This window comes from Mobula birostris, chromosome 5, assembly GCF_030028105.1.
Source record: "Mobula birostris isolate sMobBir1 chromosome 5, sMobBir1.hap1, whole genome shotgun sequence".
Lineage (NCBI taxonomy): Eukaryota > Metazoa > Chordata > Chondrichthyes > Myliobatiformes > Myliobatidae > Mobula > Mobula birostris.
In genome coordinates, this window is record NC_092374.1 from 179,727,457 (window position 1) to 179,754,064 (window position 26,608).

A 26,608-nucleotide genomic window follows, 5' to 3' on the forward strand; every position below is an offset into this window, starting at 1 on the left:
TGAACTGAAATCCATACACTGAAACAAAAACATTACCAAAACTAGATAGTGAGGAGTCCATTCAGCCCTTCAGTCTTACTCCATGATTCAATATTAATCTACTATTAATCATGCAAATTCCATTTCATGTTTCAACTTTCTTCTTTCCTTCCTCAATTCCACCGGCTATTTATGATTTCTTTAATGTTAAACATTTCTCTTCGTTCTTTAACCCACACGAAGCTGTCGGCTTATTCTGAGCACAATCTGGACTGACACCTCGATACAGCACAACTGCATGGAGAAATTTTGGCTCAGATATGACTGACTTAAGCAACCTAAAGTGATACTGACTTCACTAAAAAAATCAAGAACTCCCAATGCGAGAGTGCACCATCACTTCCAAGCCAACAACAAACAGATTTCCGTTTATTAATTATTTAATTATATAGTATGCAAATGATGTAATTATATAGTGCAATAAAGCTACCTTGATTAATAGATATTTTTATTTGTCACCTATTTCATTGCATGCTAACATCTTTAAACAGTAACCACTTTAGTTACTACCCGAAACATTGACTCTATTCCACTTCAGAGCTGCTGCCTGATCTGCTGAATTCCTCTATGTAAATTTGCAGCATCTGCAGAATGTCTTGTGTTTACCAGTTGAGGGTATCTTTGAGTTGTGCAAGCTACCATTCTGTAATGCCATTTCCTACTCTCCCACTATGCATATAATGCTGGCAGATTTGTATCCCTAGATGGTACTGCAACTCCCAATTGAATCAGGCTTCTCTCACGGTCTGAACCCCTGGGATCCTTAACTCAAGTGCGCCACACCATCAGAAAACAAATTGGAAATCTAATTAGATAAGCAGGAGAGTTTTATTTACTGAATCCTATGGCATAGAACTGCAGAGGACTGAGATCTAAAATTCTGTAATGCCCAAATAGCTAGAGGCTTACTAACCCCCCCTCCCCCATTTATCTATCACCTGGTCTTAGATGTCAAAATGGAATTATAGCCTTATAACATCTGTCAAAGATGCATTTGAACAATGAACAAAAGAGCTCATTTACATTAATAACCCTCATACCATATGTGCATAAGCAATATTTCTGATAAGCAGCAACAACAGCAGAAAGTACTGCCTACCCGCTGCGGAGCGCAGTGACAATACAATCTGAGCAGAAGCGGTGCAAGCACTCCTTCGTCGTCATGGTGTTCTTTAACATATCCAGGCAGATGGGGCACATCAGCTCACTGTGCAAGCTCCGGGGTGACACAGCGATCTCTGTCCCATCCATAATTGCCTCCTAAAAGAAAAGTGAATCACATTAACAGGAGGCCAACCTTCTGTGACCATTATATCTCAAAACAAAGAAAACAGAGACAGGGCAGATAAATTAATGTAATTTTATACCATGGGGTGTAACTTTATTCACTGAATTTTGCCAAAAGACTGCCGACAACCAATGTTCACTACAGGAGTAATACAGCAGCTAAATTTACCGAAAACAATAGTTTTCTGCAGATGTACCAAATGTGCAGAGAAAACAAGCATTTCAATTTTAGCTCTTGCTACACTTCCTTGTAAAAAATTTTATAGCCATAATTTTGAATCTTGCAGTTGGATTTGAGAAGCAAAGGGAGTTTGTGGGGGGGGCATGGGGGTAAAACTGTGAGATTTCCACTGACAAAATTATGACATTGGAGGAAAATGAGGAAGTCATGGAATTCTAGTCAGTGACTCAACAAAAACCCTCCAGAATTTGGATGATAAGTTACCACCCAAATTGGCAGCCTAACTTTTGCTTTCAAATTCAGATTAATCTGGTGTACAATTCCACTAGCTTTTTTAAAAAAATACTTCATTTTTCTGCATTCACAGAACCCTTTCACTTGTATCTCAGACATAGTTCATATGTTTATGCACAAGTTATAACCATGTAGTGTCAAGGGGAGGTCAGGTAAATCATTAGTGAGCTATTCACAAGTAGAAATGCTTCGAATCAAATAATTTTACAGCATGGAAAGCAGTCACTTGCATCATTCTAATAAGTTTTGTTTGCCTTGTTTTAGTTTTCAAAGGTAAGTCATCATTTAGAGCCAAGTCACCAATTAATGGACAAGAAATAGCATTCAAATTTCTTAATAACGTTTAGTCCTTCATTATTGTCTTAGTAAATCTTGTCAATCTATCTATTCTAATAGGCTATTGATAGTACTTATTTCATGCTCTTGTGTTCATCCTAATTAAATCCAAGAACCTATCTTTAAAATTTTTACCAATTGATTTTTGCATCCAGAGCCCCTCCCCATCTACACTTCCTTCAAGAACAAGGCATTTCATTTATTATTTTTGTGTCCAAAATGCACTGAATTTTCTATCCACTAACTTTAATCTATTAGCAGCAAAATCAGATGACCCCTTTGTACCTTATTGAAGTTTCTTTCAATTCTCTGATTAGCTACCCTCTCTTTCTGGCAAGTTTTAAAGCTGTCACATTGCAACCCCTCCCCTCCCCTCCCCCACAACAATATTTATTTACTCCGGAAGCAGCAGTTCCAATACTAATAGCCAAAAGAAAGCTCAGTTACGGTTCCCTGGACTACATCAGGCTACTACCTGCCTGGTAACCAGTTTTCTATCCGTCCTTTAATAAGATGCTTTTGGCTTAACAATACGATTTGCCATGCAGCAATAACAAATGTCTATTCAAAACTCTAACAGCCACAATACTTCCTTTCTCATTACACTCGGCTAATTCTACAATTTTCTAGACGTGACTTACATTTTACAAATCACATTTGGCTGCCCTTCACTGGTGTGCCTCACTTTATCTACATTGCTGATGTTTGAATTCTGATCCACAGTAATTCCAACCTCCTAATCCCTTTCTCTCTTTTTGTACATGTCTATGTTGGCATACTTCCAGCCCTGTTGCAAGCTTCCCCATTCAAGGCTGCTTGAATGATTGTGGACAGGGCCCCTTCACATTCATGTAACATCCCAGGCTGTGTGTCATCAGGCCCCAGTACTTGTTCCACTTTGAGCTCAACTGCAGTGGCTATGATCTGGAACTCACCACAAGGGTAAGTTAAAACAGAATTAATCAGGGCTTTCAAGAGCAAGTGAGATAGCCACTTAAGAGAGAAAGGTTTGCAGGGCTGTGTAAAAGGAGAAAAGGACTGAAGGATTTGCTCTACTAGACACTCACACTGACCTCCTGGGTTGAATGGGCTCCTTCTGCAATGATCCCAAGAAATCTTTTCATTATTTCATTTTTTTAAGACATCTTTACTATCTCTGCCAAGTCACGTGAACTGCAGCAACTTTTCATTTTAGAGATCTGCTGCTTGGGCTGTAACAGAATCTAATAAATAACCCCATCCTTTGTTTCTTAATATATTCATCAAATGTTTTACTGAGCTGCACCCCTAATCAACGTTTGCTTCATTATACAGCACTCCAACTACTCGTTCTACCGTGTTACTTGTTAACTCTGTATAGAATACACTAAGTGCACTCACCGCATGCAACTTAAATCTATCTAGTCCCTTCGTCACTTTCAGTGCTTTCTCCCATCATTCCTTTGAGCTTTCTTTTACTTTTTCTCCAGCACTGCTTATCCACACCCCAAATGTGAGATGAATTGAAATCTTCTTAGATTATTATTGCTTTCTCAGCCAGGACATATTCCCAAGTTAACGTGCTGCCTATGGTTAATGAGGTAGGAAAGACTGAGAACAAAATCTCTACATAGAATATGCCTGCCAATAAGCTCACAGGACACATTATTGTGTCCAGAAATCCAGAACCACGCACCTCTCCCACTAAGCTTTGAGTGGGTGTATCCCTATAGGTACCTGGAAAGAGAGAATTATTAACAACTTGAAATGATCGCCCTATCAGTTCATCTATTAAATAATTGGCACCACTTTTTAGTAAGTATGCACAGTTTGTTTCTACCAGTAACAATTTAAGTGTTACAGATCACTTCTGGCCAGGAATTCGATCTGCCCTAAATTTTCAGGGTCATAAAACAAAAACAAGGTTAACAAAGAGGGTCTATACAATGCAGCCTGGCTGGTCTCACAGTGACGAATAAAAATATTCTTATGGTGAAGCTTTCAGTCACACAACTTGAATTACACAAAAAGATGCTTGTGGAGTACAAAAGCAAAAGGTTATGCCTTCACATATCGCTGATCGGGTCTCAGTTAAACTGTGCAATCAAGAATACTATGCTTTTAGGAAAATAGTCAAAGCCTTGGAAGGCAAAACAGAAATATACAGGAAAGATACCAAGACAAGTATCTGGAGACATGAGAGAGTGGGGCTGTTCTTCTATGAGAGGGAATATTTAATAGACATTTTCAATATTATCAATGGTTTCAACAAAGTAAAAATGATCAAGTTAGCACTAGCAAAAAAGATGAAGCAAAAGCATATTCAATAGTAACATTTAACAGGGCAATTGTAAACTGAAATTTATAGGACACAGAGAAAGAGATGGACTTCAACCAATTACACAGCCACTTCAGAGAATTAATCCAAGCTAGAGGGGTCATATTGTCTTATCATGTGCTGTACAATTCTAGAATGCTACAGGAAGCCATTTTTAATTTAAAAACCTGACGGCGTCTGCCTCAATTTATTTTTAAAGCCAATAAAATATTTAGGTTTTTTTGCAATGCTCTAACCACAGTACCCTTAAAAGGTATTCACCCCACTCCCCCAGAAGTTTTCATGTTTTATTGTTTTACAACACTGAATTACAGTGGATTTAATTTGGCTTTTTTTGACAGTGATCAACAAAAAAAGACTTCTGTGTCGAAGTGAAAATAGGTCTCTATTAAGTAATCTAAATTAATTACAAAGATAAAACACAAAATAACAGATTGTGTAAGATTTCACCCACTTTAATACACCAAATCATCACTGGTGCAGCCAAATGGTTTTAGAAGTCACATAACTAGTTAAATGGAGACCACGAGAATACAGTTAAGGTGTTTCAATTGATTGTGGTAAAAATACATCTGTATCTGGAAGGTCCAACTGCTGCTGAGTCAGTATCCTGGTTAAAAACTACACCATGAAGACAAAAGAACACTCCAAGCAACTCCACTAAAAGGTTATTGAGAAGCACAAGTCAGGGGACAAGAAAATTTCCAAGTCACTGAATCAGGTGACAGTTAAGTCAATCATCAAAAAATGGAAAGAATAAGGCACAGCTATAAATCTGTCTAGAGCAAAAACAGAGTGACCATGTAAGAAGGGGACAAGTGAGGAGGCCAGAGACCTATGACAACTCTGGAGTTACAAACTTCAGTAGCTGAGATGGGAGAGATTGCGCATACAACAACTGTTGCAGGGGTGCTTCACCAGTCACAGCTTTTTCGGAGAGTGGCAAAGAGAAAGCCACTGTTGAAAAATAACTCACCTGAAATCTCAGCTAGAATTTGCCAGAAGGCACGCGGGAGATTCTGAAGTCAGCTGGAAGTAGGTTCTACATTCTGATGAAACCAAAATTGTGATTTTTGGCCATCAGACGAAATGCTATGTTTGGAGTAAGGCAAACACTGCACATCATCAAAAACACGCCATCCCCACTGTGAAGCATGGTGGTGGCTGCATCACGGTGTGGGGATGCTTCACTGCAACAGGCCCTGGAAGGTTTGTGCAGGTAGAGGGTAAAATGAATGCAGCAAAATACAGGGAGATCCTGGAGGAAAACCTGATGCAGTCTGCAAAAGAACTACCCTGCCACTTGGGAGAAGATTTGTTTTCCAGCAAGACAATAACCCCAAGCATAAAGTCAAAGCTATACAGGAATGGCTTAAAAACAAAGTTAATGTGCTGGAGTGGCCAAATCGGAGTCCATACTTCAATCCAATTGAGGCTGAACTTGAAAAGGGCTGTTCTTTCCAATCCCTATGCAATCCGACAGAGCTTGAGAAATTTTGTAAAGAAGAATGGGCCTAGCCACACAGACTCAAGGCTGTAATTGCTGCCAAAACTGACTTGAAGGGGGTGTATACCCATGCAATCAATTATTTTGTGTATTATACTTGTAATTAATTTAGATCACTTTGAAAAGATCTGATTTCACTTTGATACAAAAAAGTCTTTTTCTGTTGATCAGTGTCCAAAAAAAAGTCAAATTAAATCCACTGTGATTCAATGTTGTAAAATAAAACATCAAAACTTCCTACAGGGGTGAATACTTTTTAATAGGCACTGTAGCTATGAATTCAGAGTTCAAATACAAATATATACCAGCATCAGTTTTTAATTCCCCAAATTACAATCTATATTAACATGTGCTTAAAGTTATAAAGACATATTACACTTTATTCACAAAATAGCTGGAGACAAGACAGTTGCTCATTCTAAAAATGCACAAAAGCCCAGTCAGCACCCAGAGACAAAAAAAAAAAAGCACAATTTGCTTGGGTAGCTTTAATCAGACTGATGTCAGACAAGCTTGAAACACCACAGGCGGTTGTTTCCCCTTTAAGATGTACAAGTTTTGCTTTTGGCATTGACAAGACAAAAATTCAATGAGATTCCTCTAGCAAAAACACTGCATACAAAATGAAAGAAACTGCGTAAGAAACTTTGCAGGAGATAAAGGGTTGCTGTTCAAGATTGTTTAAAGTCATTTTCTATACACAAGTGCAAGGAGAACAAAATAATTGTTACTCCAGATCCAATGCAGCACAAAAAAAAAACCAAAGAATAATAAAAACACACACAATAGGTATAAATACATAAGACAGCTTATATACATACATTGATTGTATGTCCAGAAAATGATGCTAGGCTATACACAAGGTGACTATGACGGGAAATAATAAAGTAGTGGTGCAGTTAGTGGGTGGAGGTGTTGATCAGTCTTACTGCTTGGGAAAAGTAATTGTTTTTGAGTCTCCTTTTCATTAGTGGAACCAAGCGCCTTTGCTCCATCTGCCATGCCACCAAGGATTACCCAGTAGCCTACTATTTCAATCCTACTTCCCATTCCTACCACAACTGCCCTCAGCTTCCTTTACTGCCAGCTCACAGCCAAACGAAAATTAGAGGAGCAACATCTCAATTTCCTCTTGGCTCTACAATTTTGCAGAATGAACTTCAAATTCTGTTTAATATACAGACCTTGTAAATAACCTGAGGCTGCACACATGAATTTCATCTTTAATCTGGTGCTACACCAACTCACCAGGCTAATTTATTAAAGAGCCTTATGGCATGAAATCATCTACGATTTTTGATGATTTAAAGTCTGCAAGTTCCAGATTTTATTTCATTTAGCTTGTACTGTTAAATAAAGTTCAGCTGCAGTTGTTTGTCTGCCTTATGAAGGGGCTCCACATGGCAAGGAGCACGCTGCGTGGTACCAATGGAGCAAAGACTGGAAAAGGTTGAAGTCCAGAGTGTATGGGATGTCAGTGGTACAAGGCTGCCCAAACACTAAATCCTGGCTAATGCTCTTGGTCAACATTGTTCCATGGAAATGCGAACTGGTCAGAGGTCCCATCTAGCTGGTTAAGTGTTAAACAAGATGCCTGGGCACATAAAAGATTTCTTGACATTATCCTTCCCAGAGGGCACACCTCAGAATACAAGGACATCCCGTTAGAAAAGAGATGAGCAGGGCTTTCTTTAGCCAGAACGTGCTGAATCTGTGAATTCATTGCCACAGAGTGCTGTGGAGGTCAAGTCATTGGGTGTATTTAAAGCGGGAGATGATAGATTCTTGATTAGAAAGGGTGGCAAAGATTATGGGGAGAAGGCAAGAAAATGGGGTTAAGAGGGATAATAAATTAGCCAGGATTGAATGGCAGAGTAGGCCCAATGGGCCAATGGGCCTAATTCTGCTCCTGTATCTAATGGTCTTAAATTCTCAAACTTCTAGTTACAGCAACTCGTTGTCCCTTTTCCCCCATTTTCCTTTCCTCCCCTCTTCCTGTTCCAACTAGCCCCCATAACCCTCTTTCATACCTTACTTTCCCATGACCTAAATACTCCTTCCATTAGTTCCCCTCCCAAGCTGCCTCTCTTTATTCCATGCCCTACCATCCTTCACCGAATGGATTCCATCATCATCAGCCCTTGTCACTTCTACCTGTCATCTCCCAACTACTGATGCCATTCCAACTCTCCTCCCCCCTCACCAGGATCCAGGTATCACCTGCCAGCTCTTGCTCCAGTTCTTCCTCTGCCTTATTACACTGGCTAACTGCCCTCTTTCTCTTTGATTCATCTGAAGGGTCCGAACCCAAAATATTGACTGTCCATTTCCCTTCGTAGATGCTGTCTGACTCAGTGTGTTCCTTCAATGCTTTCTGTGTTGCGTAACCATGACTCTGGGTTAAAAACAGGGACACCATATACCCTGACACATCTTATCGCCAGTGCTAGAAAGATCAACACTGCAGCAACATTTTTTCTCAATCAAGTAAAAGCGTTTTGCCTATCAGCAAACAGAAAGGTGGGTGGGAGGGGGAGCAAAGAGTTTATAAAAGTGGAAATTGCATCTTAGTTGCAAGAACACTCATTCAATTGACTGGTGATTAACTTGTTGTTTGGCAATATTTTAATCATTCTGAGACACTGGATTTCATACATTGATACAAACATTTAGAAATGCAATCATGTTTAATTTAAAATTCAGGTTTTGCAGTAGGTAAATAAATGAACTTGTACATTTTTCATGCAGACATGCAAGATATTCTCAAAGGGATATACTGTCCACTCCACACGTACCTGTGGGGTCCTGTGTAGTTCGTAGAGGCTGAGCTGCGTGGTTTTACTCACCTGTGGGGTCCGGTGCAGTTCATACAGGCTGAGCTCCCAGGTCTTACTGGGGTTCTGAGTATTCACTGGTGCTGCCATAGTAAATGTATATTTTAGTCTAGCTGAAGGAATGATGACTCCTGCATGCCTTTCTCACCTACAGTGCAAAATCAAATGACAGAAACAAAAGAGATGACAATTAAAATTAAAAGAATTGACTGTAGAATGTTGATAAGATACATGAACCTCTCACACTATGGATATTCAGGTTACAGAAAGTCACAAATCACTACTAGAATTTATTCAGATAAAAGTAAACTAATAAACAAATATTCTCCACTAAAGTAAACTAATAAACAAATATTCTCCACTAACTTGCATTTAATGCATGTTAGATAAGACAGCTTTGTGTTATGGAAAAATTACAATATGTGCCATTTTCTAGAAATGCTAGCAGCCATTCCTGCAATGGAAAATGGATGCAGACAGTGAGACCTGATGCAGATTGTGGGCACCTTCACTCTGCCCACGCAAAATGTAGCATCTCCCGATGGCCAGCCATTTCAATACAGCTTCCCAATCTCAAGTCCACATGTCTAACATGGCCTCTTCTACTGCCACAATGAGGCCAAACTCGGGTTGGAGGAGCAACACTTCATATTCTGTCTGGGTAGCCCCCAACCTGATGTGATGAACATTGATTTCTCTAGTTTCTCACTGTCTCCCCCCCCCCCCAACTCTCTTTTGCCATTCCCAATTCTGGCTCCCCGCTAACAACTTCTTTTGGCTTCAACTGCCCATTACCTCCCTTTGGGTCCCCACCTCTTTCCCTTTATTTCATGGCCCATTGTCCTCTCCTATTATATTCCTTCTTTGGCCCATACCTCTTCCACCTATTACCTCTCAGCTTCTTACTTCATCCCCACTCCTCCACCACCCACCTTCCCCTCCAGCAGCTTGTACTCCTTTGTCTTCATCCACCTTCATATTCTAGCTTCTGCCCCCTTCCGTTCCAGCCCTGATGGTCAACTGTTTATTTCCCTCCTTAAATGCTGTGTGGCATGCTGAGTTCCTCTAGCATTTTGTGTGTGGTGCTCCAGATTTACAGCATCTGCAGAATCTCTCATGCCTAATTTTTAAAAATTCTGTTGCTTCTTCTAGCACTCTTGTGACTGGCTGCAAATCAGTGAACTTTTGGTCTTATTTCTGTTGCCCACTTGTTTACCTCACTGAGAAGGCGTTCATTGACTTACAACTAAATTGACTTATGGACAATTCTCAGGACCACAATTCTGGTGTAAACTAGTGAGTGCCTACACAGCTAAGCAGTCTGCAATACAGCAGAAACTTCACTGGTGGAAAGCAACACACATCAAAGTTGCTGGTGAACGCAGCAGGCCAGGCAGCATCTCTAGGAAGAGGTACAGTCGACGTTTCAGGCCGAGACCCTTCGTCAGGACTGGTGGAAAGGCTCAGATTTCTTCAAAGGAAAACTCATTAACATGGTAATAAAGAAGTAGGCAGGGGAAACAAGAGAGATACCAAGTTCTCCACCACTCCATCCATACCACGCAAATATGGGTATTTATAATTATGGGTACAAGTGCTAGCATCAGATTTGAGTCTAAAGTGAGGTAGTTGGTTCTGATCCCTGTTGTAAAAGTCCATGCATGGATGAACATAGCCTGTCACAGTCAAAATCTAACCGCACCCATCCCTCTCCCTTAATCACTTCCACTACAGTTCTACAAACACTGTCCTACACCTAAGAAACCGGAAATTAGCATGCGAAAAAATTACAATTTGACTTATCATGTTTTTTGAAACTTCTCACTTGTCCTTTTATTAACAACCTTCTTAAACCAGAAATAATTTAAACATTTCCATGTATCACCAATACAGTGGCATGCAAAAGTTTGGGCACCTCTGTTACTGGGAATAGCTAAGCGAGTAAAAGATGTCCTGATTTCCAAAAGGCATAAAGTTAAAGATGACACATTTTTTTTAATACTTTAAGCAAGATTACTTTTTTATTTCCATCTTTTACAGTTTTAAAATAACAAAAAAGGAAAAGGACCTGAAGCCAAAAGTTTGGGCACCCTGCGTGGTCAGTACTTCGTAACACCCCCTTTGGCAAGTATCACAGCTTGTAAACGCTTTCTGTAGCCAGCTAACAGTCTTTCAATTCTTGTTTGGGGGATTTTTGCCCATTCTTCCTCGCAAAAGACTTCTAGTTCTGTGAGATTCTTGGGCCATCTTGCATGCACTGCTCTTTTGAGGTCTATCCACAGATTTTCGATAATGTTTAGGACGGGGGACTGTGAGGGCCATGGCAAAACCTTCAGCTTGCGCCTCTTGAGGTAGTCCATTGTGGATTTTGAGGTGTGTTTAGGATCATTATCCTGTTGTAGAAGCCATCCTCTTTTCACTCTCAGCTTTTCTTTTATACAGACAGTGTGATGTTTGCTTCCAGAATTTGCTAGTATTTAATTGAATTCATTCTTCCCTCTACCAGTGAAATGTTCCCCATGCCACTGGCTGCAACACAAGCCCAAAGCATGATCGATCCACCCCTGTACTTAACAGTTGGAGAGGAGTCCTTTTCATGAAATTCTGCACCCTTTTTTATCCAAACATACCTTTGCTCATTGCGGCCAAAAAGTTCTATTTTAACTTCATCAGTCCAGAGGACTTGTTTCCAAAATGCATCAGGCTTGTTTAGATGTTCCTTTGCAAATTTCTGACGCTGAATTTTGTGGTGAGGACGCAGGAGAGGTTTTCTTCTGATGACTCTTCCATGAAAGTCATATTTGTGCAGGTGCCGCTGCACAGTAGAACAGTGCACCACCACTCCAGAGTCTGCTAAGTCTTCCTGAAGGTCTTTTGCAGTCAAACGGGGGTTTTGATTTGCCTTTCTAGCAATCTTATGAGCAGTTCTCTCAGAAAGTTTTCTTGGTCTTCCAGACCTCAACTTGACCTCCACCGTTCCTGTTAACTGCCATTTCTTAATTACATTATGAACTGAGGAAACGGCTACCTGAAAACTCTTTGCTATCTTCTTATAGCCTTCTCCTGCCTTGTGGGCATAATTTACTTTAATTTTCAGAGTGCTAGGCAGCTGCTTAGAGGAGCCCATGGCTGCTGATTGTTGGGACAAGGCTTGAGGAGTCAGGGTATTTATAAAGCTTTGAAATTTGCATCACCTGGCCTTTCCTAACGATAACTGTGAACAAGCCATAGCCCTAGCAAGCTAATTAAGGTCTGAGACCTTGGTAAAAGTTATCTGAGAGCTCTAATCTCTTGGGGTGCCCAAACTTTTGCATGGTTCTCCTTTCCTTTTTTTCCCCATTCTAAAATTGTACAAAACAAAAATAATACACTAATCTTGCTTAAAATGTTGAAAAGAATGTTTCATCTTTAACTTTATGACTGTTGGAGATCAGTTCACCTCTGCTCACTTAACTATTCACAGTAACATAAATTTTGACCAGGGGTGCCCAAACTTTTGCATGCCACTGTATGTATTATTCAATCAACTGTATCACATCAATAAATAACTAAAATAACATAATTCTGTATACACACACACACTTAAGTCTAAGCAACACACACAAAATGCTGGAGGAACTCAGCAGGCCAGGCAGCATCTATGGCAAAATGTATAGTCGATGTTTTGGGACGAAACCCTTCAGCAGGACTGGAGAAAAAGCCGAGGAGTAGATTTGAAAAGTGGGCGGAGGAGAGAGAGAAAAATGCCAGGTCATAGGTGAAACTTGGAGGGAGAAGGATAAAGCAAAGAGCTAGGAAGTTGATTGGTGAAGGAGACAGAAAGCCATGGAAGAAAGAAAAAAGTGGGGGGGGGGGTGGAGGAGCACCAGAGGGAGGTGATGGGCAGGCAAGGAGATAACATGAGAGAGGGACAAGGAGATGGGAAATGGCGAAGTTGGGGGGGGGGGGGGGTTGTGGGGAGGCGTCACCAGAAGCTTGAGAGATCAACGTTCATGCCATCAGGTTGGAGGCTACCCAAAAGGAATACAAGGTATTGTTCCTCCAACCTAAGTGTGGCCTCATCATGATAGTGGAGGAGGCCACGGATGGACATATCGGAATGCGAATGGGAAGTGGAATTGAAATGGGTGGCCACTGGGAGATCCTGCTTGTTCTGGCGGACAGAGTGTAGACGCTTGGCAGTCTACTTTAGTAACAACTCCCCCAAGAGGACCACAACTTTATCGTGGTTTGGAGGCTTGCGTGCCTCAATGACCCGGAGAGCTACGTTGGCTGGAGTCAGGGCTTTATGCTTTGGTTCTTGGCAGGGTGAACCATTCCAAACAGGTCAAAGGGTAGAGGCCAGACTAAGTGATCCTCTAGCCCTCCAGGTTGGGGCTTTAGCTCAAGGCTAAAAACCCTGACTAGTAATTGTTACGGGAACAGCAATGACAAATCATTCTACATCTGAGTGCAGTGGTGTTCCCGAGTCTCCATCTGAACATGCTGAAAACAAAGAGGAAGCTACTGACAGGATGAAGGAAGCCCTGAACACTCCAAGGGATGGAGGACCTTTATTGCTACCATAAACACTAGCAGTGTAATAATGGGCAGTAAGTTAGTTAGTAAGAATTAGCATATTATAATTACACCAAGGAAATTGCATCTAACTCACTTTAATTTATGAAGAGTTCCTTTATTCTGCTGCAAGCTTTGATTCTTATACAGTTCTTCAGTTCAAAATTTTAAAAACAAGACCCTAACAGTGTTAATGAGCAAGGGGATATTGGAGTCCAAGTTTATAGCTCCTTGAAAGTGGCAACACAGGTTAAGAGTGGTTAAGACATATGGCATGCTTGCCTTTAGTAGGCGAGGCACTGAGTTCAAAGGTCAAAAAGTTATGTTGCAGCTTTATAAAACCCTGGTTAGGCCACATCTGAAGTACTACAAACAGTTCTGGTTGCCCTGTTATAGGAAGGATGTTGAGGCTTTGATCAAGGTGCAGAAGAGCTTTACCAGGATGTTGCCTGGATTAGAGGGCATGTGCTCTAACAAGAAGTTGAACAAATTTGGGCTGTTTTCTTTGGAGAAGGAGAGTCTGAGGGCAGATCTGAAAGAGGTCTACAAGATTGTGAGAAACACAGACAGTGCAGAGAGACAATATCTTTTTCCAAGGCTTGAAATGTCTAATACCAGAAAACATTATTTAAGATGAGAAGGGGCAATCTCAAAGGAGATGTGAGAGGCAGTTTGTTCGTTTGTGGTGGTGGTGGTGTTTTTTTTTAAACACAGATTGGTGGATGTCTGGAAGGCACTGCCTGGTGTAGTGGTAGATACATTAGGGACTTCTAAAAGATGTTTAGTAGGCATATGAATGTGAGGAAGATGGAATGATATGAACGTTGTGCAGATTAAAAAGATTAGTTAGTGATTTGATTATGAATTTAAATGGTTCAACCACTGCAGACCAAAGGACCTGTTCCTATGATGAACTCTTCTATGTTCTATGTAAAATTTCCCCTTAACCTCCCACCACCCAATCCCATTCCTTCAGATCTCCGAAATGTTGGCATACCTCTCCGTATTTTCTGCTCAACTGCATAATAGCATTATAGGTCATCATCTTCTCTACAATCACCCCTTTAACAGGTACACAAGAATCTTGCTGCAAAACTGCAGTTGAACATTGTGACATATCTGAAGATAAAACAGTGAACCTATCACCTGAATAAAACTCTATTAAAAAGTCAGAAGGATGCAAACTAAAATCTATTAAAACTTGCCATGAAAACTGTTGCGATTTTAAGCACGTATAGTAGCAAGTAAAAAGTGATTAGATAATGATAACAGACACAAGAGATTATGCAGATGCTGGAAATCTTGACCAACACACATAAAATACTGGGAACTCAGATCAGCAGCATCTATGGAGGGAAACGAAGAGTCGATATTTCAGACTGCGATCATTCATCAGGACTGCTCTAGTAAAAGGTCTCAGCCCAAAAAGTGACCTGTTCATTTCCCTACATAGATACTATCTGACCTACTGAGCTCCTCCAGCATTCTGTGTATGTTACTCAGAGACTACATAATCATGTGTACCAAAAGAAAATCACTGTAAATATTGAGGTCATGCAGCAAAAATTATTAAGCATTAACATTATTGGACCTAACCACTGTATCATAGCTTACATTATGGTGATTTTGCTAGAGGCAGGCCAAGACTACGAGTAATAACAGTGCAGCTGACATTGTGAAATCTCCAGGACCCTGGCAACAGCTCATAACTGTTTTAATAGTACTGCAATATGCATCCTTCAGTCCTGCTCATGCAAGACATTTTCCTTCCCACACAAATCATACACTATAAAATGTTGCTGTGCATGCATCTATTCTAGATTTTTTTAATACTTTCTACAGAAGTGAGCATCCTCACTTTAGAAAATGTGCAGATTCTATCCTCCCCACCACCGAGGATACCTTCAAAAAGCAATGCCTGAAAAAGCCAGCATCCATCACTGTTCAGGGCATGCCCTCTTCTCATTACTAGCATGGGGGGTGGTGAGGAGTACAGGAGCCTGAAGGCACAGAGTCAACATCTTAGAAACAATTTCTTCCTGTCTGCACTCAGATTTCTGTGTTATCTATGAACCCATGAGCACTACCTCATTACCTTACTCTCTTCTTGCATGAAATTTTTTTTCTATATTTCTTATTATAACTTAATTGTATTTTTTTAATGTACCGCACTATACTGCTGCTGGAAAACAAGTTTCATGACTTGTCAATGATAATAAGCCAGATTCTGATTCAAATATGCATGCAATTTAAAAACATTTCCACGAGAACACCAGTCCAAGTGAAATACTTGCCACATTACATCATATATATATATATATATATATATAAAAAATACGACTTTTTAGAGCAGCTTACGATTGAGCTCACAAAGGTACAGCAATACTGCACAGGATGTTAAGTAGTGACCCAGATTTTATTAGTGAGCTTAAGATAAAGGACCCTTAGGAGGTAGTGATCATAAGATCATAAAGCACTGGAGCAGAATTAGGCCATTTGGCCCATTGAGTCTGCTCCACCATTAGACGATGGCTGAACCATCTCCGTCTCAACCCTATGTTCCTGCCTTCTTCCTGTAACCTTTCACGCTCTAACTTATCAAGAACCCCTCAACTCCACCTTAAATACACTCAATGACCTAGCCTCCACAGACACAAGACAACAAATTCCACAGATTCACCACTTTCAGGATAAAGAAGTTCCTCCTAATCTCTGTTCTAAATGGACTTCCCTCTCTTCTGAAGTTGTCCTATACTCCCTCCATAGGAAACATCTTCTCCACATCCTTTCAACATTCGATAGGTTTCAATGAGATCCCTTTCACTCTTCTCATTTGAAGCAAATACGGGCCAAGGGCTAGCATACAATAAGCCTTTCAATTCTGGAATCATTTTCTTGAAACCCCTTTGAACCCTCTCCAATGTCAGCACATCCTTTCTTAGATAAGGGCCCAAAACTGCTCACAATACTTCAAATGAGTCCTCATCAGTGCCTTATAAAGCCTCAACATTACATCCTTGATTTTATATTCTAGTCCTCTCGAAATAATGCTAACATTGTATTTGCCTTCCTCACCACCAACTCAACCTGCAAGTTAACCTTTAGGGAATCCTGCACGAGTCTTCACAACTCTGATTTTTGAATTTTCTCCCAGGTTAGAAAAATAGTCTTTTATTCCTTCTACCAAAGTGCAAGACCATACACTTCCAGCACTGCATGCCACTTCTTTGCCCATTCCAATCTGTCGGTCCTTCTGCAGCCTCAACCCTTCCTGTTCCTCCACCTATCTTCTTATCGTCTGCAAATTTGACCACCTAGCCATCAATTCCGTCATGCAAATCACTGATATATTAATGTGTAAAGAAGCAGTCCCAACACTGACCCCTGTGGAACACCATTAGTCACCAGCAGCAAATCAGAAAAGGCTCCCTTTATTCCCAATGCTCTATCCATGCTGGTATCTTTCCTGAAATTCTATGGGCTTTCATCTTGTTAAGCAGCCTTATGTGTGGCATCTTGTCAAAAACCCTTTGGAAAACCAAATACACAACATACACTGATTCTCCATTGTCCATCCTGCTTACCATTTCCTCATAGAAGTTCACCAGATTTGTCAGGCAAGATTTTCCCTTTAGGAAACCATGCTAACTTTGACCCATTTTGTCTTGTGCCTCCAAGTAGCCGAAACCTCATCCTTAACAATCAACTCCAACATCTTCCCAACCACTGAGGTCAGGTTAACTGACCAATAACTTCCTTTCTTCTGTCTCCCTCCCTAATTGAAGAATGGAATGCAATTTACCAGTCCCCTGGAACCACACCAGAATCTGGTGAATCTTGGAAGATCATTACTAATGCCTCTACAATCTCTTCACCCACCTCTTTCAGAACCCTAGGGTATAGTCCATCTGGTCCAGGTGACATGACCTTCAGACCTTTCAGCTTCCCAAGCATCTTCTCCTTAGTAATAACAACTGCACTAACTTCTCCCCCGACACACTCGAACTTGTCATACTGGTAGCATCTTCCACAGTGAAGGTAACGTAAAATACTTATTCAGTTCATTCACCATTTCCATGTCCCTCAGTACTACCTCTCCAGCATCATTTTCCAGCTGTCTGATATCTACCCTTGCCTCTCTTTTACACTTTATATATCTGAAAAAACTTATGGTATCCACTTTGATATTATTGGCTAGCTTACCTTCATATTTCATCTGTTGTTTTTTCAAAAATTTCCCAATCCTCTAATTTACAACTAATTTGCTCTATTATAAGCCCTCTCTTTGGCTTTTATGTTGGCTTTGACTTCCCTATCAGCCACAGCTGTGTCATTCTGCCTTTCGAATAGTTCTTCGAGATGTTTTTATCCTGCACCTTCCAAACTGCTCCCAGAAACTGCAGCCATTGCTTCTCTGCCGTCATCTCTGCTAGTGTCTTCTTCCAAGCAACCTTGGCCAGCTCCTCCCTCATACCCCTGTAACTCCCTTTACTCCACTGTAATATTAATACATCTGAATTTAGCTTCTCCTTCTCAAATTGCACAGTGAATTCTATCTTATTATGGTTACTGCCTCCTAAGGGTTCCTTTACCTCAAGTTCCCTAATAAATCCAGTTCATTACACAACACCCAATCCAGAAGAGCTGATCTCCCCCTCATGGGTTCTACCACAAGCTACTCTAAAAAGCCATCTCGTAGGCATCTACAAATTCTCTTGCATGGAATCCGAAATCAGCACAAACCTGATTTTCCCAATCCACTTGCATATTGAAATCCCTCATGACTATCATAACACTGCCCTTTTGACATCAATTTTCTATCTCCCATTGTAATTTGTAACCCACATCCTGGCTACTGTTTGGAGATATGTATATAACCCCATCAGGGTCCTTTTACCCTTGCAGTTCTTTAGCTTCACCCAGAATGATTCTACATCTTCTCATCCTATGGCACCTCTTTCAAAGAATTTGGTTTCATTTTTACATGATAGAATTCACCCCGTAGTTTGAGAATGCTAAAATTGGATGCAGTATTTATTTAGGTATAGATACACTGCAGAACAGGCCCTTCCGGCCCTTTGAACCACACAGCCCAGCAAAACACAACCACCCTGATTTAGTCGTATTTATGGGACAATTTACAATGACCGATTAACCTAACTGGCACATCTTTGGACAGTGGAAGGAAACTGGAGGACCCAGAGAAACCCATGCACTCCACGGGAAGGATGAACAGCAACATCAAGATGGCACTCTGAACACCAGCTGCAGTAGTGTTATGCCAACCACTATATTACCATAGAGCCCTAATGTATCAGTATTACAGTGGAGTAAAGGGATTAGCAGAGGCACAAGAGAGCAGCTGGCTAAAGTTGATTGTAAGGGGACACAAATAGGGATGAAAGAAGAAAAGCAATGGCTGGTGTTTCTGGTGGAAATTCAGAAGGCACAGTAAAGATATACCCCAAAGATGAAGAAGTACAGTGGCAAGAAAAAGTTTGTGAACTCTTTACAATTATCTGGTTTTCAACATTAATTACTCATAAAATATGGTCTGATCTTCAACTAAGTCACAATAATAGACAAACACTATCCGCCTAAAATAATAACACTGAAACAAATGTACTTCTTGGCAATACTGAGTACACCATTTAAACAAGCACAGTCTAGGTTCAAAACAGCGTGTGAACCTCTAGGGTAATGCCTTCTACAAAAGCTATTTGGAGTCAGGTGTTACAGTCAATGAGATGAAATTGGAGGTGTAGGCTGCAGAGGTACCCTGGCCTATAAAAATAAAGTCAGGTTACTGACAGAAACTGTTCTTCTCAAGAAAGATCTGTTTATTTGCATCATGCTTTAATCAAAACAACTTCAAGAGAACCTTAGAAGAAGAAATGTAGAGATGCATGAAGCTGAAAAAGGCTACAAAGACATTTCTAAAGACCTTCATCAATCCACAGTATGAGAAATTGTCTACTAATGGAGGAAATTCAGTACTGCTACTACTCTCCCTAGGAGCGGGCATTTTGCAAAGATTACACAAAGAGCACAGCGTGCAATGCTGAAGGAGATGAAAAAGAACCCAATGGTAACAGCAAAAGATCTGCAGAAATCTCTAGAACTTGCCAAAGGCTCTCTTCATGTGTTCCCTATATAAAAAAAACACGAAAGTGGTGTTCATGGAAGGACACTGCTCTCCAAAAACATTGTTCATGGAAGGACACTGCTCTCCAAAAACATTGTGGAACATCTCAACTTTGCAAAAGACCGCCTAGAGGTTCCACAACACTTCTGAGAAAATATTCTGTGGACAGATGAGGCAAAAGTTGGAACTTTTTGGCAGAAATTAACACCACTATGTTTAGAGGGAAAGGGCACTGTACACCAACACCTCAACCTCATCTCAACTGTGAAGCATGGTGGAAGGAGCATCATAGTTCGGTGCTGCTTTGCTGCCTCAGGGTCAGGACAGCTTGCAATCATTGAGGGAACAATGAATTCAAAATTGTATCAAGACATTTTACAGGAGAATATCAATGTAGTGGTCTATTACCTGAAGTTTAATAGAAGTTGGATGATGCAACAAGACAATGATCTAAAACACAGGAGTAAATCAACAATTTAAAAAGAAGAAATTTATGTTTTCGAATGGCCAAGTTAGAGTCCAGGCCTTAACTCAATTGAGATACCATGGTATGACCTGAAGAGGGTTGTTCATGTAAGGTATCCTAGAAATACTCATGAACTGAAACAGATTTGTATGGAGGAATGGTCCAAATTTCCTCCTCACCATTGTACAAGTCTAATCAACAGCTACAGGAAACATTTGGTGGAGGTTATTGCTGCTAAAGGAGGTTCTACCAGCTATTAAATACAAGGGTTCACATACTTTTTTCAGCCTGGACTGTGAATGGTTAAACAACGCGTTCAATAAAGACATGAAAAGTAGAATTGTTTGTGTGTTATTGGTTTAGCCAAATTGTGTTTGTCTATTATTGTGACTTAGATGAAGATTAGACCACATGTTATGAATAATTAATGCAGAAATCCAAATATTGGAAAGGGTTCAAAAACTTATTCTTGCAACTATTTTCTAAGGGAGAATGGGGCAACTGTGGCTGACAAGTCAGAGACAGGATAAGAGTGAAAGAGATGGCATATAATATAGCAAAAATTAGTGGGATGGTAGAGGATTGGGAAGTTTTAAAAAACCAGCAGAAGGCAAATAAAACACCTTAAAGAGAGAAAAGATGAAAAATAAAGGTAAGCTAGCCAATAAATTAAGAGGATAAAAATGTATTTTCACATATATAAAGACGAGAGCAAATACTAGACTGCTGGAAAATGATACTGGAGAGGCGTAATAGAGTACACAGAAATGGGGGATGAACTGTATAAGTATCTTGCGTCAGTCTTCACTTTGGAAGCCATTGACAGTGTGCCAGATATTCAAAAGGGTCATGAGGAAGTAGTACATGTCAATACTATTACTAAGTAGAAGGTGCTTGGGAAGCTTAAAAGTCTAAAGGTATCTAGGTCATCTGGACCAGATGGACTCTATCCTAAGGATCTAAAAGAGGTAGCTCTGAAGATTGTGGAGGCATGGGAAATGATCCTTCAAGCATCACAAGATTCTGGAATGGTCCCTGAGGACTGGAAAATTGGAAATGTCACTCCATTTTTTTTTTTAAGAAGGGTGGGAGGCAGAAGAAAGGACGTTATAGGCTAATTAGCCTGACTTCAATGGTTGGAAAGATATTGGAGTGTTATTAAGGATGAGGTTTCAGGGCGAAGGCCCATGATAAAACAGGCCAAAGTCAGTATGGTTTTCTAAAGGGAAAATCTGTCTGACAAATCCATTGGAATTCTTTAAGAAAATAACAGACAGGATAGACTAAGGAGAGTTAGTGAATGTCATTTATTTGGATTTTCAGAAGGTTTCTGACAAGGTGCCATACGTAAGACTGTTCAACAAGAGCAGGTATTACAGGAAAGGTACTAGCATGGATAGAAGACAGACTGACTAGCAGGAGGCAAATTGTGGGAATAAAGGGGCCTTTTCTGGTTGGCTGCCTGTAATTAATGGTGTGCCACAGAGATCGGTGTTGGGACCGCTTCTTTTGACGTTATATGTCAATGATTTGGCTGAAAGAAATTATGACTTTCTGGCCAAGTTTGTAGAAGGTGGAAGGGCAGGTTGACAAACCTCTATGTGTGGTGGAGAGGAAATTGCCTGGCTGCATCACAGTATGGAAACATCAATGCCCTTGAACAGAAAATCCTGCAAGTAGTAGTGGATATGGCCCAGGCCACCACAGCTAAAGTCCTCCTCACCATTGCGCACATCTACATGAATCATTGTCACTGTAAGCAGCAACCATTACCAAGGCCCCTCACTACCCAACCCAGGTCATGGTCTCTTCTCGCTACTGCCATCAGAATGGCGGTACAGGAGCCTCAGGACGCACACCAGCAAGTTCAGAAAAATATTACTACCCGTCAACCATCAGGCTCTTGAACCAAAGGGGATAACTTCACTAGGCCTATCAGTGAAATGTTTCTACAACCCATGGACTCACTTTCAAGGGCTCGTTATTTATTGCTTATTTATTTATTATTATTCTTTCCTTCTTTTTGTATTTGCACAGTTTGTTGTCTTTTGCAAACTGGTTGAACGCTAAAGTTGGTGCAGTCTTCCACTGATTCTATTATGGATTTATTGAGTATGCCCACAAGTAAATTAATCTCAAGGTTTTATAGGATAACATATATGTACGTTGATAACAAGTTTACTTTGAACTCTTGAACTTTGACATGTTGACCCAAAAGGTTTAAAGCTTCCAAGTTCATTAAATAAACTGTTACAACAGTATATCTAAGATGGCTGGATGCCAACTACTAATTCTTGCTGCTGAAGTGAGTTATTATTATTTTTTAAATCCCATCTTTAAATATTACGATATATTTTTTCAATTAACCCTTTTCATCTCAGCCCTACCCTTCCCATATTTCCTACAAAATTACTCTAATATGTGTTAGATTGTACAATACCTGAGCAAATCAGATGAAACAGACCAGTGACTTCTACTCTGCTTCTTCAACAAATATAATGGTTACTTTTACTTCATCCTTATTATTAAACTTACAAACTAATATACATTCACATAGATAACCAAAGTTATTGGCAAATTTTTTTACATCTGGGAATTCAAAGTTTCTCTGCTTCCCTCTCCAAACAAGCTGCCTGATCAGCTCAGGCAGTATCTGTTGCCACATGAGGTTAAGACTGGCTCAACCTCACTGGTGTTTTGATAGATGAAAGATCATTTCACTGAAATACACACTCAACGGCCAGCACACCTGCTCTTTAAATCAAATATCTAATCAGCCAATCATATGGCAGCAACTAAATGCAGACATAGTCAAGAGGTTAAGCTGTTGTTCAAACCAAAGATTAGATTGGGGAAGAAATGAGATTTGAGTGACTTCCACGGTGGAATTATTGTAGGTGTCAGTCAGGCTGGTTTGCGCATCTCAGAACTACTGGGATTTTCACACAAGTCTCCAGTGTTTACAGAGAATCTTGAGAAAAGAAACAAAAAAAAACAGTGAACAGCAGTTCTGTGAGCAAAAATACCTTATTAATAAGGTGTCATAGAATGGCCAAACTGGTTCAAGCTGACAGGAAGGTGACATTAACTGAAATAACCATGTTACTACAGTGGTGTGCAGAACATCTTCTCTGAATGCACATCAAACCTTGAGGTGGATGGGCTGAAGCAGCAGAACACCACGAGCATACTTTCAGCAGCCACTGACTGCACCAGTTTGAGAAGGACTGTAGGGTCGTTCTGAGAGGCCATTTGCCATGGTTAGGAGGAACTAGACAACATAATCTGGAAGCAAGTGACTAACTGATCAGAGAAGGAAAGTCCTCACAGAAGGGAGTATGAACCTTTGGAGATCTCTCGTTTTCCAAAAGTCAGTAAGTTAGGTTGCAGCTTTATAAAACTCTGGTTAGGCTGCATGTAAAGAACTGCATTTAATTCTGGTTGCCCCGTTACAGGAAGAATGTGGAGGATTTGGAGAGGGTACATAAGAAGTTCACCAGAATACTGCTTAGATTAGAGGAAATGTACTATACAGAGAGGTTGGGCAAAGTTGGGTTGTTTTCTCCAGAGGGCAGAGGCTGATATAAGTTTATAAGATCATGAGAGGCACAGATGGAGTATAGGCAACCAGTACGTATTTCTCAGGGCTGGCCGTAATGTCTAATACAAGAGAATGTGCATTATAGACTAGAAGAAAAATTTTATGAGATGTGTGCAACAGGATATTTTTATATAGATGGAGGGTGCCCTGAATCTAATGCTGGTGTGTAGAAATGATAGAAGTGTTAAGAGGCTCTTGGGCACACATATGCAGAAAGTGGAAGGATATTGGTTTGTGAGGTAGAAGGACTAGTCAAGTAAGTTTTTAAAATTGTTAGTTTAATTAGGTCAGCATAACACTTTGGGCCAAAGGGCCTGTTCTTGCGCCGTACAGCTCTACATCTTAAACAAGACACCTTTTGGAATAAGCTGCCATTTGTGGCAGGTACATCAGCATTTAAAAGGTACTTGGACAGGTACATGGATAGGCAAGGTTTAGAGAATATGGACCAAATGTTGGCAAATGGGGACTAGCTTATGTGGGAATCTTGGTTGCTATGGACCAGTTAGACTGAAATACCCAGGTAAATGCTACATGACTCTATGACTCCACCAGAGAAAGGCTGAGGGTTCTGAAAATATTCCCAGTTTAAGATTACAGACATTTATTGTACATAATTGACTTTTGTAGTCTCCAGTAAAAAGAGTGAGAGTCCAAGACTCTCTGCATACAAACAACTCTTGGACGACAGTCCATGAAAAACAAATATTGGCCTCTGGGGAAGGACAACGGAATATACAAGTAAAGAGGTTTACTGGATACTGGGGAGACCATGTTCTGCTCTCCACCTTTAACTACAAGTTGCTCTCTGCACTTTCAATTTTATTTTATTAACTGAATTGTGGCAATTATTTTGTTTTATATACTGAGTGTGATGCTTGTTTTGTAGACCGCCATGGTTCAGAGGAATGTGGTTTCATTTGGTTGAAGAGAGGATGACAATAAACTTGAACTTCACAAAGCAGCTGCTTTCAATGAAGAAAGTACAAAGAAAAGTTGTTCCAGGTGATTTTTAGGGTTGAAGAAGTTGACATGCAAGCAAAGACTGTGCAGGTGGAGCCTACACTCATTTGTGTTTAACACAATAAAAGGTAATTTTCTGAAGCATATACGATTCAAAGGATGACTACCAAAGTGGATATCATGTACCAACATTTCAGAATGAGGTGGCCATTACTTCAATGTGAGATACAAAACACATTCAGAGGGTCATGAATACTTTGAATTCTCTATGAGGGCTATGAAGATAAGTTACTAGAATCTCTGAATCTTCTAAAGGAATAGATTTGACAGATCCTCATGGAGTTTGAGTGGTATGGGGAGAGAACAGAACTTGACAGAGCAGGCATCCCATCATTATTTTCTGTTAATACTTTGCAAGCTGTGTACCCTGAAACATCAAGCTCACCATCTGCCTCAAGACGTACCTAACCCCATCTTCAGTATCTCATCCACCCAACGACATCCTTTCCATCTCCAGTCTCTGGGCACCATAACCACTGCCACTTCCAGTGTCATTCCCAGACCCTGCCTTCCCTCTTTCTCCCCCGACCAACACCTCCCATCTCCTTGAGTGAACCTTCTCACACCCATGAGGCCCACCCTCCCTCAGCCACACTTTTCATATCATCTCCCTTCACCTCGCTCCCTTGCCCCATCCCATCCCTGTCCACTGCCCACTATCTTCCCCTCCCACAGCGGGTAATCCTCTGGCCCCTTAGCCCAAACCTGTTCCCCTATTCCCAACCTACACTGACTCAACTATCCCCCTCTCACTCCCCAGTCCCCTTCCCTGCAACCCCGATCCACCATTGGCCCCGCTCCCATCTGCCACCTACTCTGTTCTCCCACTCCCGGAAGTTCCCGACTCCCCGTTCTAAACCACGTCGGGCACGCGGCCGCCGCGCACCCACACGACGCCACCTTCCGTGCCCCCGGCCCGCGACCCGCGCGCGCAGCCATAGTGACCACACAACGGTTGGTGGGGGGGCGGGGGGAAGAGGGATACTGTACGGGAAGATAGAGACGGTCACTGGCACATGCGCAAACATCTCCGATGCCGGCCCCGCACCGACACGGGCCCGGGAATGCGCACGCGTGCTGCGCACACCACGGACCCGCCGCCGCGCTGCTCAATTGGACCGAGGCCATCGGGCCTCAAGCCGCGAATAATTCCCTTTCCGGCCGCCCCACCCTCCGTTTCTCCTTGCGACACTCTTCTCATCACATCTCACCTCTCTCTGTCTCTCTCTTCGTCGCTCTAATATCGCCTATATTCTGCTCTTATAATTTTTCCTCTCTCTCGCCTCCCGCGCAGCCACAACAACCGCAAATCGTCCGTCCCCCCCCGCCGACGTCACTTCTCTCTCCGGTCTGGGCCGTCACGTGATGTGGGAGAAGCGCTTCAAAGCCCCTTCTGTTCGCACTGAGCTGTCACTTGTTGATTGATGCTTTAAAGCAACGTTTCGTGTTGCAATAATGCAATAAGTACGCTTTTGCATATGTGTATATATTTCATGTTTAAATTCTCGCTAAAGAAAAGTTTACTGTCTTCTGCACAAGTACATGCAGGTGCAATGAAAAACCTGTAACAGCATCGCAGACAACTAGGCTCAACTGAGGAATGTGCATGAAAATATATATATATATATATATATATATATATATATGTCAATTGTACACAATTTCCATAAGAAAAAGCATGATTAGAACAAAATAAATTCTATTGTAGTGTGAAGTGTTCCTGGAGTTGTTACACTGAGGTAGTGATTAGCGTTGTGCAAGTTGGTTCAAGAGCCAAATGGTTGAAGGGAAGTTGTTCTTGAACCTGGTGGAGTGGGACTTCAGGATTCTGTACCTCCTGCTTGATAGTAGCTGCGACAAGAGGGCATGTCCTTGATGGTGGAAAGCTTTGGGTGATTGGTAGCATTCTTGAGGCATCAGCATCGTCGTCATTCTGTGACGTGTCGTATTGATCATATTAAGATGTGGGCAATCATGGTCTTATCTTCAGAGATTGTCTGCATGGCGTCAGTGGTCACATA

The 26,608-nt window shown here is 41.0% G+C and overlaps 1 protein-coding gene across 2 annotated transcripts in view; it reads right to left on the reverse strand.

The window, feature by feature from the left end:
- Positions 1-25,919, reverse strand: part of LOC140198088 (E3 ubiquitin-protein ligase RING2-A-like) — a 41,077-nt gene extending 15,158 nt beyond the window's left edge. The window contains exons 1-3 of one of the 2 annotated variants that reach the window (XM_072258971.1): positions 25,799-25,919; positions 8,808-8,943; positions 1,139-1,299 (exon numbers count right to left, since the gene is read on the reverse strand). In XM_072258971.1, the coding sequence (XP_072115072.1) occupies positions 1,139-1,299; positions 8,808-8,885 (239 nt within the window). In that variant the 5' untranslated portion in view covers positions 8,886-8,943; positions 25,799-25,919. Of the gene's footprint in view, positions 1-1,138; positions 1,300-8,756; positions 8,944-25,798 lie in introns of both variants that reach the window. The other variant, XM_072258970.1, reaches the window with a different exon arrangement.
- Positions 25,920-26,608: the final 689 nt, after the last annotated feature.